Raw genomic sequence first — 15996 nt, forward strand, 5'->3', positions numbered from 1 at the left:
GCTTGTGGTGAGTCCTCATGATTCGAGGATGGGAGATTCACTTTGAGTTTCACGTCTAGCATTTTGTTTCAGACTATGTTGTATGGGCTATGTCCCTTTTTATTTGAACTATTGTAATAGATGGCTAGTTGAGACCATACTAGTTTCTGCTTTCCTTTATAAAGACTTTTTGGACTTAAATGCATTTTTACTCTTATTGCTCTAATGCTTTATGTTATGATATGCTAAGGGCTTGTATGAGACCCCTTCGGGGTCAAGTACGTCATGTTACGTCTAGGGGGTACCCTTGGGTCGTGACAAGTAGCTTCTTGTTCCACATTCTCCCTCACCTTTCTTCTACCATAAGCTCTTCGAGTAGACATATCCTGTAGAGCATCGAATAAGGATTAGGAGAGAGACTTTATCGAGTTAAACTTTATCGCACGACTTTAGAGTAATGAAGAAGTGAAGTTTCCTAACCATCTAGCAACCTCCCATTCATAAATGTGGTGCGCTTCACACTCATGAACAAGACTCTACTTGACCTGGTTTTTAGACATCCTAGGACCAATCTAAACCTTGTGCTCTGATTACCAAGTTTGTAACGACGCAGGGGTACCCCCTAGATGTAACATGGCGTACAAAAACCCTGAGAGGCCTCATACAAGTCACTTAGCATTCTTAACATAAGAGATATAATCAAAAGAGATAAAGAAACATTTCAAGTCCAAACGTTTTATAAAAGTAAAGCGGAAGTCTAAAACACTTGTCTCAAATATCATCTAATAAAATAGAATCTCGAGACGTAACTCATACATCAATGTTTAAAACTCAAATTAAAAGAACATCAATAAAGTATTGGACAAATCCTCAGATGAATGAGGACTCACCAATCTTTGACTATTCCTCTACTATAGATCCTAGCCACAGAGATAAGAATCGAGAATGATGGACCCTACATTTGGATAAGAAATGTAGGCAAGAGTATGCGTTATTACAAAAATATACTAAATATGATAGCATGCATATACATAACATAAGAGTTAAATAACATAAATCATAAAGCATAATCAATGCACATAATAGATCATCTCAACATGTAAGGAGGACTTCTTGAAGTAACCTCAATTCATCCTTAGTCAAGACATGGATAACCGCCTCTAGTCTTACTCATCATGGATGGCGAACTCAAGAAACAATACAAGCCCATCATTCATCATAACACATCATAGCATATCTATTAAAGACATGGGGAATCGTTGCTTGCCTTATAATGAAGGATCATGGGCAATCGTCTCTAGTCCTTTCACTTTGGGATCATGGCTAATTCCCTCTTGTCCAACTTACATTATAGAAACGTGGGTAATCACCTCTTGTCCTACTCTAAGAAATATGGGTAATCGTCTTCTATCCTTCTCGTTCAGGGTCACGGGTAATCGCGTCTTGCCCTTATCATTTTCATAGTTCCCTAGCTTAGATTCATCTTAGGTGAGGAAGCCTTTCAACCTAGAATCATTCAATGTGAGAAAGCTTTCACATTCATACACAAGAAATCATGAGGGAAAATCCCTTCCACAACAATCATATCAAAATCAACAACTAATAACATATGTTTTCCTCTCAAGTCCATTCGTATCATAAATCATCACATATGCTTCAATCTCAAAGCAATTCTTATTGTATCGTATTTATCCTATAAGAACACACATAAAACCATAATACCTCCTTTCATAGAGTAAAACCCATTATTAATCAATTCCTACTTAGAAACATGGGTTAAGCATGGATACATGGAATTTCATCTTAAAAGCATAGAATTCTCTCAATTCATGCATAATCAATCATAATTCAAACAATTGAATCAACATTCATAAGAACCCATAACTAGCATGGTCCCTCAATATTGCTTCTCCATCGGCATGACCTCTGGATAGTTCAGCTCCATGAGCACGACCTGTAGCATGGGCTTTACCCCAACCCCAAGCTGGGTCTTAAAACTATCTCGGGAATTACCTCCCCTCTACTACCAGAACAGTAGCTCTAGTCCTCTCCATATGAAAAAAGAACACTCGACAACTTAGTACTAACGAGGTAACCACACATGATGAGAAAGAATCAACAAAAGGAAGTTTCTTAACAGTCTTCATTGCCTTTTGAAGATAAGTACGGACGTATCAGTATGGATTTTTAAGACTCTAATTAGACTCGACTTGTAAACATGTGAGACCTATGAACCTGTGGCTCTAATACCATTTGTCACAATCCAAAAATAGATGTGATGGTACTCGTCTTATCCCACTAAGACAAATAGTCTAAAATCCAATCATTACGATAAAGTGCGGAAATGAACTATAACTAAAAATTTAACAACAATTAATAATGAGGATAAAAAGTCAACTTAACTAAATCCCCAAAACCTGATTGTCACGTGCACATGTTTATAATGTATTGCTATAAATTTGAAAGAAATACACAAGTCTCAAATGATATTTTCTCTAAAATAGAACGAAATCATAAATATGAGTAAAAAGGTCCGCTGAGATGAAAACAACTACCTCATAAACATCCACAGGAAGACTCGAAAAAGAAGAAGGTAGAGAGTATCACAAAGATCAGGGCTCATAACCTACACAAAGGTAGAAGCAAAGGGTGAGTACCAAACCACACGGTACTCAACAAGCAAACTCCTAAATACAAAGCTAAGAATATTGAATAAAGGTACTCCTTACACCCTAACTGAACCTCCACAACTACAACCTGCATCAAAGTAGCCCAGCCTAATAGTTCACAATTTTCATAGAACATAGTTCAACAACATTACTTCAACAATTACATATCATCAACAAACAAGATCAAGTTCACCAAATGATAAAAATGCGCAATGAATGAAATGCAATGTCAAGTATGGTCATACATGCCTGATCTAAAAATACACATTTGCTATCTATTATTTTGGGACCTATGGTGGACATAGTTGTTCATGCATCCGGCGCAACGTGTGAAGGAACCTCAATAACAGAATTCATTGTTATGTACGACACGTCTCTCAAACCATAATATATGTCGTGGTGTGTAGCACGTCCCTCGAAATTGTGCATCCTTTTTAATTCCTTATTTTTCCTCAATTCACAAAACACTTGTCACAAACATGTCTCAGAACCATTAAAAATGACATGTTCAAACAATTAATGATGAGATGACAATATTTATAATAAAGCACGACTCACTACAATACAATCATGATACAACATCAACAATGAATCAATAAACCTTTTAAACCATTCTAATTACATCACACACCAATAATTAATCGCATTGATTTTTACTACCCATGTTCATCATTAGTATTATTCAATATGAACAAGTCAACCTATCACAAAGTCTCATTACTCCCCAACACATACACCAAGAAAATACGCAATCATATACACTTAGCAAGGGTCAAGAAATCTACTTGCCTCAAATAATTGAACAATCACTCCGAGACTTGAGTCTTACCCTTTTGTTGGGCTTCCAAATTAATGAAATCTATTCAAATGAATAATTCTAATAAGATTTTGAAACTAAAAGCACTCATATTACTATATGCCTTAATTACATCAAAACACTTATCCATATACATAATCATTTCCCTTCATCACAAGCCAACTGTTAAGTCTTAATTACTCCAAATAGCATAACTCAAATAATAATCATAGATTACAATACACCCAATATTTAATTACCTATTTAAATATTGTGAAACTTGAAAATAGTTTTATAATTATAAGAAGGATCCGGAGAAAATTAAATATCACCGAAGAACATGGTTTGTAAAATCATCATCTCATTCGCTCGACATTACAAATTGCAGAATCACCACTATAATGCATCTAATGTGACAAACTACGTCATTCCTAATTGACTAAATAATTACTAAAAAACATCAAAGTTAAGTAACTACCTGAGAGCTTAGATGATTGTGATTTGGTTATCAGCTCGCAATTATCAGCGGCATAATGTTTCTTTTTGTTTCCCCTCAATTATAATCTAAAAATTGTTAAACACCTTTAATCGATCTCAAAATATGGGCCAAGTGATATAGGGTACTAAATAAATTATGGAGTTGGCCCATTAATCACCTATTAAAATTAATTATTTAATATTTACCCACTAATTAATTAACTATAGCTAATCGAATAGTTCAAAATTCTCAAATCAACTTCATCAACTAAATAGGAATGACTTAGGGTAACTATCAGAAGGGGTAAAACGATAATTTCAATGAAAATTTCCAAATATGACCTTCTGGGTCATTACGTTCTACTCCTCCTGAAGTTTGTACAAACTTTTTTTCCAGGATGTCATATGCATGCATAATGAGGAACATTTGGAAACATAATGCTTACACTCTTCATTATACTTTCATTTATATTTGATATAACACATATTTTTCCCGCTCCCCAAATGCATTTTTGAATTGTCGGCAAAACCATGTACATGAACAATTATTTTCTGTGTCTACAACTTCATAAGCTAATGGCAATATGCATCCTAATCACTAAACAGCCCACAACATTGTTCAATTTTTAATGGATAATAGTTAGATAATGTATCAGGTTATTACAATTATGATTTAAAAAATCAAAATCAGGATTACCTGCCCCAATAAGTATGTTTGCCGATACAAAGATCCCTTTGTAAGCTCCACTAAGATGTGCACCGTCAACAACAACTACAATTTTAAAGAACCCAAACTCCCTCATAAATAGCCACAAGGCGATGGAAAAATACATGAATTCATTTTTGTCTAACTTGTGAATTCTTACATATGAATTGGGATACACAGTATTGTAACATCCCGAATTTTTTAAAGATAAGATTCGAGCTATTCTTTATTTGTAAAAAAAGATCGTATCCGGTGATTCTTAAATTTCTCATATTTGTAAAGGTAAATTCTTTAGTGTGAGAATGATATTGGATATCAATTAAGGTCACTAAAAACTCCTAGCACAAAGTTGAGTTGAAAGTTTCCTTATCGAATAAGTTTTGATGTAAGATTCTACTTGGGTCAATTTCAAATGACCATATCTCTTAGAATATAAATAGTTCAGTGGCCCATAACCTATCAAATTAAAGGTATTTGAATCTTCTTTCCAAATCTGCCAATTTCACAACAATCCGAGGTTTGAGTAAAACGTTATGACCATTTTAGTAACCTAATACAATGTTGTGACAAATTAGCGAGGGAAAAATATTAAAAAGGGTTGTTTTTGTCAGCTTTTTACCTCTAAGAAAACCCTAAACGAATTTTGTGACTAATTAAAGACCTAAAACAATTAGATTTTCATCCTTAATCAATCATATCTTCTCTCTCAAACCCTAAGACAAAATTCTAAGGAAAATCAAAGTAGAAGACTCCATTCAAGATTCTTTCAATCTTTTTGAAGATTCTTCTTCGAGGTAAGTTTTTCTCCAAGAATTCTATTCTTTCCAACTCAAATTCCTCCATACAATTATGAATCACTAATGAAAATCATAATTATTGGTCACATAGTTTCAAGAAACTAATTCAAGAAATCTCAACAACGGTTTTCTTGATTTTTCTCCTTCAAGTTAGGGTTTCAAGGCTTCTAATCAAGTTCTTCTTCAAGACTCTTCAAGATCCTTCAAGAACCTTGTTCTTCCATGTATGTAAGGCTATCATAGTTTTGAACTAGTTCGTCCTCACGCCCTACATCTACTTTCAAATCAGTAAAAGAAAAATCTAGGATTTTACCCCTAGATTTGAGTATTCTTGAGATGAGTTGATTTTGAGTTCTCGAGTTCCTATTTCTTTTTGAAATTCTATTCCTAAATATTGAATTTCTATATTTTATGCATTAAGATTCTTGAGTCGATTCGTTCATGTCTATATTTCAACATGAACCCTATGAATTGAGTATTCTTGAGATGAGTAGTGTCCTTGAGTTCTTGCGTTCTTGAGTTCTGAGTATTGTGTTTCCATATTGCTATTAAGACCCCTGAGTTGAATCATTCATGTCCATAAATCCGTATGAACCCTATGAATTGAGTTATAAATTTTGAAAAGCTTTTCAAAGCCAACATTTGAGTTTTTAAACTAAGTTTTTGAGAAAGTAACGATGAGTTTTGAGAAAGATTTTCTAAAACATGACTAGTATAACAATCGAGTATGCTATCAATGTTTTAAGTAGTATGGTATCTAGATATACCATCAATGTTTATGCAGTATGACTTCCCGAGTCTTCAATGATCATATTAAATATGATTTCGAAATGTTTTTGAGAAAAAGTTTTCAAGTATGTGTATAAGGGGATTATGTATTCCCAGAGGCATACATTTTTACATTGGCAAAAGAAAAACTGAGATTTCTAAATGAGTTATAAGTTCAAAAGTTATTTCAAGAGTAGTTACCTCTTTTAAGATGGCAGTTTGAGCAATTATCTCAAACTAGAGGAAGATTTATGTTTTTTTTTAAACATATGAGCATGAGTATATATTATTGGGAGTAGTATTGAGTATTGATATAGGGGAGAGTTCAAACAACTCACAGCCCCCATAAACCATGTATGCCAACATGGTTAAAGGTTCATACTTTTTAGATGATTCTTAATTGCTTTTAAGCATAGCTTAGTGGATCCACTTAGATGAGGTGTACTATACCCCGGCAAGGTATCGGACAGTTTTGGCAGTGTGGGCGAGACATTGTATCATCACGTAGCTCATAGTGATGGTTGTCAGTTAGAGAATCTCCCAATAGAGATAAAGTGTATTTTTATATATCACTTATTATGTTGAGTTCAGAAAGTGAGCTTGTTCTCGAATCAGCACACTAGGAATCGAAGATTGAAGATGATTTCCGACAATTTAACTCCTTTATTTATGTACATTCAGTTGAGAATATATATATATATATATATATATATATATATATATATATATATATATATTGCAGTCCTTTCATTTAGTTTTTTTGTTATTTAGCTATATTACATGCTCGTACATTTAATGTACTGATGTCACTGACTGTATCTTTTAATGATGCAGATACATGTTCTTAGGATCTACAATAGGAGTCCGTTAAGATCACTTCATCTGCTCGTCAGCTTTTGAGTTAGACCTCATATCTTCCGAAGGACTCCAGTTTTATGAGTTGTTAGTAGTAGTTCTTTTGAGGAGTTGTGGGTCTTATCCCAACACTCATCTTTGTATAGTAGAGGCTCCATATATAGACAGTTTTTTTAGAGTCTTTCTATTTCAGATATTTTATTTAAAACTATGTTTCATACTCAGTATATTAAGCGAAGTTTTGAGATTTAGTAAATTGTTTTTAAACGTTTCTTTCAATTTGATGCTTATGTATACTTAAGGTAGCCTTTCGCTTGTAGTCAGCCATGATGAGGGTTCGCTTGAGGGACCTACAATGATTCTCGAGTACCAACCACGTCCAGGGTGTAGGATCGGATCGTGACAAGTATTTAGCATATTTATGTATCCGGGCATCTTTTATATTCATTAACACGTTTACCCCTTAGCATTTCTAGTACACATCCCTTAGCACGATATTCTTGTTGGTATGAAATCTCAATCACATAGACTTCTCTTACATCCTCAAATACATCATTTGGAGTGTGAATTCTTTTATGGATTTATGAGTTGTCACGCGACTAACAAATCCAACTATAGCTTGCACCTTGGTTAATATTATATCCCTTAATGGACATGTATGTTCAATATTAAAATACCACACTTTGAATACATGTGAAGTTTTCCTACAAGATGTCTTCATACTCCAACCAGAGTCATTCAAAAAATATGCTAATACATAGTTGCACAATTTATTTATCAAACCATTATACGTATCAGATACATTACAAATCACCAATGTCTCATGTATCATTCAATACCATGATATATTTATTTACAAAAATACCAAGATAGATTAATAGTATTGTATCATACTCATTTTCTTAATCACTAATTTTACTTTAGAATAAATACAATAACTATCTAATACGCCTTAATGGATACTATTTCTTACATGTATATCATACACATTAATACCATACAAATCAATGCTAAATATTTTTTCGTGTACGATGATTCATTTATACCAAAAAAAAGAACTTTCCATGTATCTGATACTTATTAATGACCACACGATAATGCACAAATTAAAAAATAAACACATTGCACACAACATTTACTACTAATGTATTATGAAACATATCACCATGATACATTCATAATAAAAACACAGAGCATTATATCAATTAAAAATTCACTAAATTCTTAGAAATGACAATGTATCATGCTTAATGTATCAAAATTAAAAAAATCTAATACAAATTATAAAACAACTAATTTCTAACCTTTTATTATCAAATATCTTTACCCTGAAATTGAAGTTGTACTCTATTTTATATTTCATCATTATAGAGATGAGTGTTGCTTTATCCGTATTCAATTGTCGCTCTTTCACCTCTTTATTGTTTGTATCAGTTATGTAATTTGTTACTTCTAAGTTGGAAATATAATATGAATTGCCAATTTTTTATTCAACCACAGCAAGAGCTTGTGCATCCTTTTCTAAACCTTCAACACACGCGATTTCACCGGACGTAAGCAATGTATCGCTCCAGCCATCATGTATGTTCTATCAATGTATAATGGATACATTACAAATCTAGGCTCATTTTTTATTCACCTCAAAGTATAGTTTTATTCCCATGTCATTCCTAATTATCATTGGAGTTGAATTACCTTCTAAAATCATCTATCTCCACTTCAGCTGTAATGACAGATTTGAGAATCACAAAAGAAATTGTTTGTCCGATAACTATTTTATCACTTTTATATCTTTTATAACTCATCTCGCTTTTCCAGATCCCTGAATGTCTCAACAAAACATTTATATATTCATCATGTATCAGCTACTGTTTTCATCTTTTTTTACTTTGTTACAATTTGCAAGAACAAAATTTGAATTTTGAATTTCTTGAAGCTGGCACGATTTGGGAGAGATTGACAACAACTTGATTTGCGTGATTTGAAGAAATCACATTCAATTTTATTCATAATAAAAACACAGAGCATTATATCAATTAAAATTCACTAAATTCTTAGAAATGACAATGTATCATGCTTAATGTATCAAAATTCAAAAAATCTAATACACATTATAAAACAACGAATTTCTAACCTTTTATTATCAGATATCTTTACCCTGAAATTGAAGTTGTACTCTATTTTATATTTCATCATTACATTGATGAGTGTTGCTTTATCCGTATTCAATTGTCTCTCTTTCACCTCTTTATTGTTTGTATCAGTTATGTAATTTGTTACTTCTAAGTTGGGAATATAATATGAATCACCAATTTTTTATTCAACCACAACAAGAGCTTGTGCATCCTTTTCTAAACCTTCAACACACGCGATTTCACCGGACGTAAGCAATGTATCGCTCCAGCCATCATGTCTGTTCTATCAATGTATAATGGATACATTGCAAATCTAGGCTCATTTTTTATTCACCTCAAAGTATAGTTTTATTCCCATGTCATTCCTAATTATCATTGGAGATGAATTACCTTGTAAAATCATCTATCTCCACCTCAGCTGTAATGACGGATTTGAGAATCACAAAAGAAATTGTTTGTCCGATAACTATTTTATCACTTTTGTATCTTTAATAACTCATCTCGCTTTCCCAGATCCCTGAATGTCTCAACAAAACATTTATATATTCATCATGTATCAGCTACTATTTTCATCTTTTTTGACTTTGTTACGATTTGCAAGAACAAAAATTGAATTTTGAATTTCTTGAAGCTGGCACGATTTGGGAGAGATTGACAGCAAGTTGATTTGTGTCATTTGAAGAAATCACATTCAATTTTACGTTCCCTTTCCTTTGAAATTGTAACTAAAAAATTTTAACGTATCAAATTTTATGTATCCGGATGACATTAATTTTGAGAAATTTTTGTATATTGAAAAATGGTAGGGATAGGATGCAATTTTCTTCTTACACTATGTGATTCCTAAAAAAATTACTTATTTATAAGTCAAAAGCCAAAAGAACATCCAAATAGGCTCTAAATAACTTAGATTTATTAGGTGATTGAATGATAACTTTATGAAATTGTGGTCGACTATTGTAACGCTATACTAAGGACAATTATCTCTAGGTAAGATTATTTTAACAATAGGTGTCTGTAATTAGAGGACCAAGACCTTATGTGATTGTTGTTTGAAGTTTAATCAAATCTTAATCCACCTTCATTAATAATCATTTTATAGAGGCTCTTTTCATACAATGTTTTTTTATTGCTTTGAGGAATGCATAGATAGAGACAATAGGATCAGACTTAGAGAGGATTGAAGTATTCAAAGATATCTAAAACATAGTTTCAGCCGAAGGTGCTAAAAGGTTCACCTGTAGCCTGAAGATTGATGTATGCAAATTATACTTTGCAAGTTTTGAATGGAACTCAATGATTCTAAAGCAATTATTCAACTCTTACAATGAAATGTTGTAAGAGATATTTTTGTTGAGATAATAGCATATAATTTTTTTTGTTATTTTATATTTTAATTATTGTTTATTTTTGAATCATATTACATTTAATTGGTTTGTCACAAAAATTATATGAATATTTACGATGATTTGAGTTTAAGATAATAGTAGTTTAAGAAATGATTTTTAATTTTTAAGAAGATAACAATATCATCTGAACTCGATCTTCAGCCCTTATCACGATTTTCTCAACAAAAGGAAGGAGATGAATCTGCCTAAGTAAAGATATGACTTAGATATGATATTTGAAAGAATGAAAAGAAGGAGAGACTGGTAGATTTGCGGAACTAACAAGTCTATTAAAAAGTCTAATTAGACACTTTTACACGAATTTTTAAGTGGATGAAATCGGTCGAGCACATATACTAGTGTAAAATAATAATACCTTTTATCTCAATTTATGTGAGATTTTTCATTTTTCATTTTTCAACAATCAAACAATTTAAATTTTGACCAAAAATTTATGCCTCAAAACTTCAAAAAATTTGAAATGAAATTTATATATTTATAAACTATATAAAAAAATATCATAAGTCACTATGATTGACAATTCATAATATCTAAAAAGTGTAAATATACGTAAATAGACTTATTTGAATATTTAAATTAAATAATGTGTGATGTAAATTAGATGGCAAAGTGCACGAGATAATAGTGGAACACGCTTCCCACTGAGTAGACTCAGTTGACTTGACAATTTAGAGAAACTATTGAAGCACACCATCTCTGTTAGTATCTCTCAAATCCTTAGAAATGGATATCGGTTTAGCAGTTGGAGGTGCGTTCCTCTCTTCAGCTCTGCAAGTTCTCTTTGATCGACTCACCCCACAGTGTGATTTCCTTAATCTCTTCCAAGGACGGAGGCAAGATCAGCGTCTCTTAAAAAAGCTTCATATTAATTTACTTGCTCTTCGTGCTGTTGTCCATCACATCGAGATCCAGCAGATTTGTGACGAAGATATTCGGACTTGGCTGAACCAACTTCAGGATGCTGTGGACAGTGCGGATAACTTATTGGATGAGATCAGTTATGAAGTTGTGAGAGTGAAGCTGCTGGTATCTGGGGAGGAAACAAGCCAGCAGGTTCGTTTTTGCTACTTAGACTCCATGATGCCCAAATTGGAAGAGACCATTGAAACATTGGAAGATTTGGAAAAACAAATGCATTGCCTCACGATCAGCCTGAAAGCTCAACTGGTGACGGGTAAAAAGGATTCACCTAAACGTCTCCCATCAACTTCTTTGGTTGATGAATCAGGGGTATTTGGTAGGTATCAGGAAGTTGAGGAAATAATTAGGAAGTTGTTATCATCTGATGATGCTGCACAAGGATCTAGTGATGTGATTCCGATAGTGGGATTGGGTGGAATGGGCAAGACAACACTTGCTCGAGCCGTTTACAATGATAAGAGGATAAAACAACATTTCAATATTACAGCATGGGTTTGTGTTTCAGAAGAATATGACGCTTTCAGAATTACAACAACATTACTTGGAGAGATAATTGGGTCATTGGACTCAAAAGTGAGTGCCAGCAATCTTAATCAGCTCCAAATTAAGCTAAGTCACAGGCTTAAAGGGAAAAGGTTTCTTTTTGTTCTAGATGATGTATGGAATGAAAGCTACACTGATTGGGATGAGTTAAGGTGTCCTTTTGTTCATGGGCGAGAGGGAAGCAGGATCATTTTAACAACAAGAAAAGAAAGTGTTGCCATGATGATGGGAAGTGAGATGATTCAGTTGAAATCTCTTTCTGAGGAAGATTGCTGGTCTTTGTTTAAAACACATTCATTTGAAAATAGAGATCCCAACGAATATCCAGAGCTTGAAGTGGCTGGTAAGCAAATTGTGGGGAAGTGCAAAGGGTTACCTTTAGCTGTGAAGACGTTGGCAGGTCTATTGCGCTCTAAATCAAATATTGAAGAGTGGGAACGTCTTCTGCGAAGTGAAATATGGGAGCTACCAAGTGACATATTACCAGTGCTCAAACTAAGCTATAATGACCTTTCTCCGGTGCTTAAGCGTTGCTTTGCTTATTGTGCACTATTTCCTAAAGATCACCCCTTTGGTCGTGACGAGGTTGTTCAACTATGGATTGCGAATGGCCTTATAACACAGGGAGAAAGTGATGAAACAATTGAAGATACAGGGAATCAATACTTTTTGGAGCTAAGATCAAGATCCTTGTTACAAAAGGCATCTGATTTCTCTTTGTTTAAATGGGAAGCAAGGGAGGTATTCTTGATGCATGACCTTGTCAATGATTTGGCTCAAGTTGTGTCTGCAAAACTTTGTCTTAGGCTTGAAGATTGTCCAAGGCCTCACATATTGAAAAGAGTTCGACATTTGTCATATCTTAGAGATTGCTATGGTGAGTTTGACAAGTTCAAATCTCTTTCTGGCCTTGAGTATTTGAGGACATTGATTCCCGTAAGGATTAATTTTTATTCATTTCTGAGCAAAAAAGTTGTGTATGACATACTGCCAACACTCACCTCCTTGAGGGCATTATCCTTATCTGGATATCAAAACCATGAGTTTCCTGATGCCCTGTTCATCAATTTGAAGCACCTACGCTATTTGGACTTTTCTCGTACAAAAATTACAAAACTACCAGATTCAGTTTGTACTTTGTATAATCTACAAACATTGTTGCTGTTGAATTGTTGGGGTCTTGTTGAGTTGCCACCAGAGATGCAAAGATTAATCAACTTGCGTCATCTTGATATTCGAGGAACTGGTATTTCGTGGAACATTCCTCTACAGAAAAGCAAGTTGCAGATTCTCCTACTTTCTTATTCAACAAGATTTGTGGTGGGTGCATGTAGTGATTCAAGAATTGAAGAGTTGGGTGAACTTCAAAATCTCCATGGGTCCTTATCAATTTCAGAATTGCAAAATGTTGTTAATGGCAGGGAAGCTATTAAGGGAAACATGAAGGATAAAAAGCACCTTGAAGAGCTATCTTTGTCATGGAGTGGCATTAATGCTGATGATTCGCAAATTGAAAGAGAGATTCTGGATAAGTTAAAGCCAGATAAAAATATTAAGAAACTGGAGATCAATGGGTATCGAGGGACAAAGTTTCCAGATTGGTTTGGAGATCATTCATTTAGTAAGCTTGTCTCATTGCATCTCCGGAAATGCAGGGATTGCGATTCTTTACCAGCACTTGGACAACTGCCATCTCTCAAACATCTTTCAGTCAGTGGAATGCATCGGATACTGCAATTGACTCAAGAATTCTATGGGAGTGTGTCTTCAGTTCCACCATTTAGAGCTCTCACAAACCTTGTGTTTAAGCAAATGCCAGAATTGATAGAATGGCATGTGTTAGAGAATGAAAGCTTTCCTCAACTCAAGCATCTCGACATAATTAATTGTCCTAAACTGATAGGGGAGCTACCTAAAAGTCTTCCATTTTTAGCTACATTAAGGATTTCTGGCTGCCCAAAGCTTGGGGTTCTTCCTGATGGTCAAGTGGCTATGTTTGGAATCCATTTGAGTTTGATCCATCAAAACTTCACGTCTCTTCAGAAATTGAGAATTTCAGACATGCCAAACTTGGTGGAGTTGCCATCAGAAATATGTGGACTAACAAATCTTGGAGAATTGAGGATATCTAATTGTGCAAGGTTAAGAATAATCAGGATTCAGGAAATGCAACAGCTTATTGAATTGGTTATTCGAAATTGTCCAGATCTTATGTCCTTAACAATTCTGAGTCTACCAGTAACACTGGAAAAAATACATATTTCACAATGCGGAAAATTGGAGTTGGAGTTTCCAGAAGATAGCATGACTGGAAGCTGCTGTAACATGTTCTTTGAAGAATTAAGACTTGAAAATTGTGAGTCTCTACGTCATCTCCCCTTTGGCTTTTTCCCTAGAGTACATACTCTCATAGTCTACAGTTGTAGGCACCTTCAAACGCTTTCATTTCCACATGGAATTGACACCCTTGAAGTAGAAAGATGTGGGAATCTTAAAGCACTTACAGTACCAAAGGGAATTCATCTGAAATTTCTGCATTCGATGAAAATCTCAGGCTGTGATAATCTGACTTCTTTTCCACAAAAACTTGCTGCTCCGAGCTTGAAGTATCTTTGGGTTTATGACTGCCAGAAACTGAAAGCACTGCCAGATTATATGCATGAACTCCTTCCATCTCTTAAAAATCTTTGGATTTCCAACTGTCCTGAACTTGAGTCCTTCCCTGATGGAGGATTGCCCTTCAATATAGAAATCCTAGACATCTCTAGTTGTCAAAATCTGATTACTGGCAGAGAGGAGTGGGGTCTACAGAGACTCCCTTATCTTAGATGTTTCAGAATTTATGGTTCTGATGAAACTTCAATTCTAGACGAAAGTTGGAAGCTGCCGCAGAGCATCCAAACAATTACCATAGAGGGTCTTCCTCGTCTGAAAACACTAAGTGGGAAAGCTCTTGAAGGATTCAAGAATCTTCAAGTTTTGGAAATTAAGCACTGCCCTCAGCTTCAATCACTACCAGCGGAAGGTCTTCAAGGCCTCACCTCTCTTGCAACATTAGAGATTGAAGACTGTTGTCAGCTGAAATCACTTCCAGAAGTAGGGTTGCCTTCCTCGCTTTCTGTTCTGAAGATCTCTTCCTGCCCACAGTTTCTATCACTACCAGAAAATGGTCTCCCCTCCTCTGTATGTCGATTAGAGATCAATGACTGTCCATTGCTTACTCCTCGTTTACATAACAAGAAAGAGGAGGACTGGCTAAAGATTGCTGGAATCCACACTCTACTTATAGACTATGAATTGGTCTAGTAGTGAAGAAGAACATGGTCCCTTATCTGGTACATTTGTTCATAAATTAAATGATTCAATCTTCTATCGTCTTTTTAAAGTACTTTTTCATTGTTTAGTTATTAACTTTATCTTCTGCAGCATTTTTCCATTGTACAGATCAATATAAGATGTGTTGTTACATGAGGGAAAAGTTATTCATATGCTGTGATATCTGCCAAAACAGATGGATGGAGAGGTTTGTTGACAATTCAACTCTAAAAGTTATTTGCCTACTTGTCAATTGTCATCATTCGCTGCATAAGTTTTTGAAAAAAATTAGAATGAAAGAGAAGAGCCCCTGGGCTTTGGTCTCTTGATAAGAAGGCAACACATAATATGTAGGTTAAACACACTTCAGGGGTTCCAACCCTTAAAAAGGGAAAATTATGAGATAGAGAGTTGTTTTACTTAGATATTTAAGTTTGGCAAGAGTTACAAACATGCATTTCTTTCATGGGTAAATCTTTTATGGAAATTTGCTAGCTAAAATAACTCTTTAGTCTTGACTCTATTGCAGATTCGACCTGTAACACCCCGACTTTTCAAAACGTCTAAATTAACTCGTATCTTCGTGGAAAGACAAGGAGGGTGCGTAATAAATTAAGAATGATGTG

The 15996-nt window shown here is 34.3% G+C and overlaps 1 protein-coding gene across 1 annotated transcript; it reads left to right on the forward strand.

Moving 5' to 3' along the window:
- Positions 1-11293: 11293 nt before the first annotated feature.
- LOC125861863 (putative disease resistance RPP13-like protein 1) lies at positions 11294-15630 on the forward strand. Its single transcript, XM_049541768.1, has 2 exons — positions 11294-15390; positions 15482-15630. The coding sequence occupies exon 1, from the start codon at positions 11315-11317 to the stop codon at positions 15359-15361; it is 4047 nt and encodes a 1348-aa protein (XP_049397725.1). The 5' UTR covers positions 11294-11314; the 3' UTR covers positions 15362-15390; positions 15482-15630.
- The last annotated feature ends 366 nt before the right edge of the window (positions 15631-15996 follow it).

This window comes from Solanum stenotomum, chromosome 4, assembly GCF_019186545.1.
Source record: "Solanum stenotomum isolate F172 chromosome 4, ASM1918654v1, whole genome shotgun sequence".
Taxonomy (NCBI): Eukaryota; Viridiplantae; Streptophyta; class Magnoliopsida; order Solanales; family Solanaceae; genus Solanum; species Solanum stenotomum.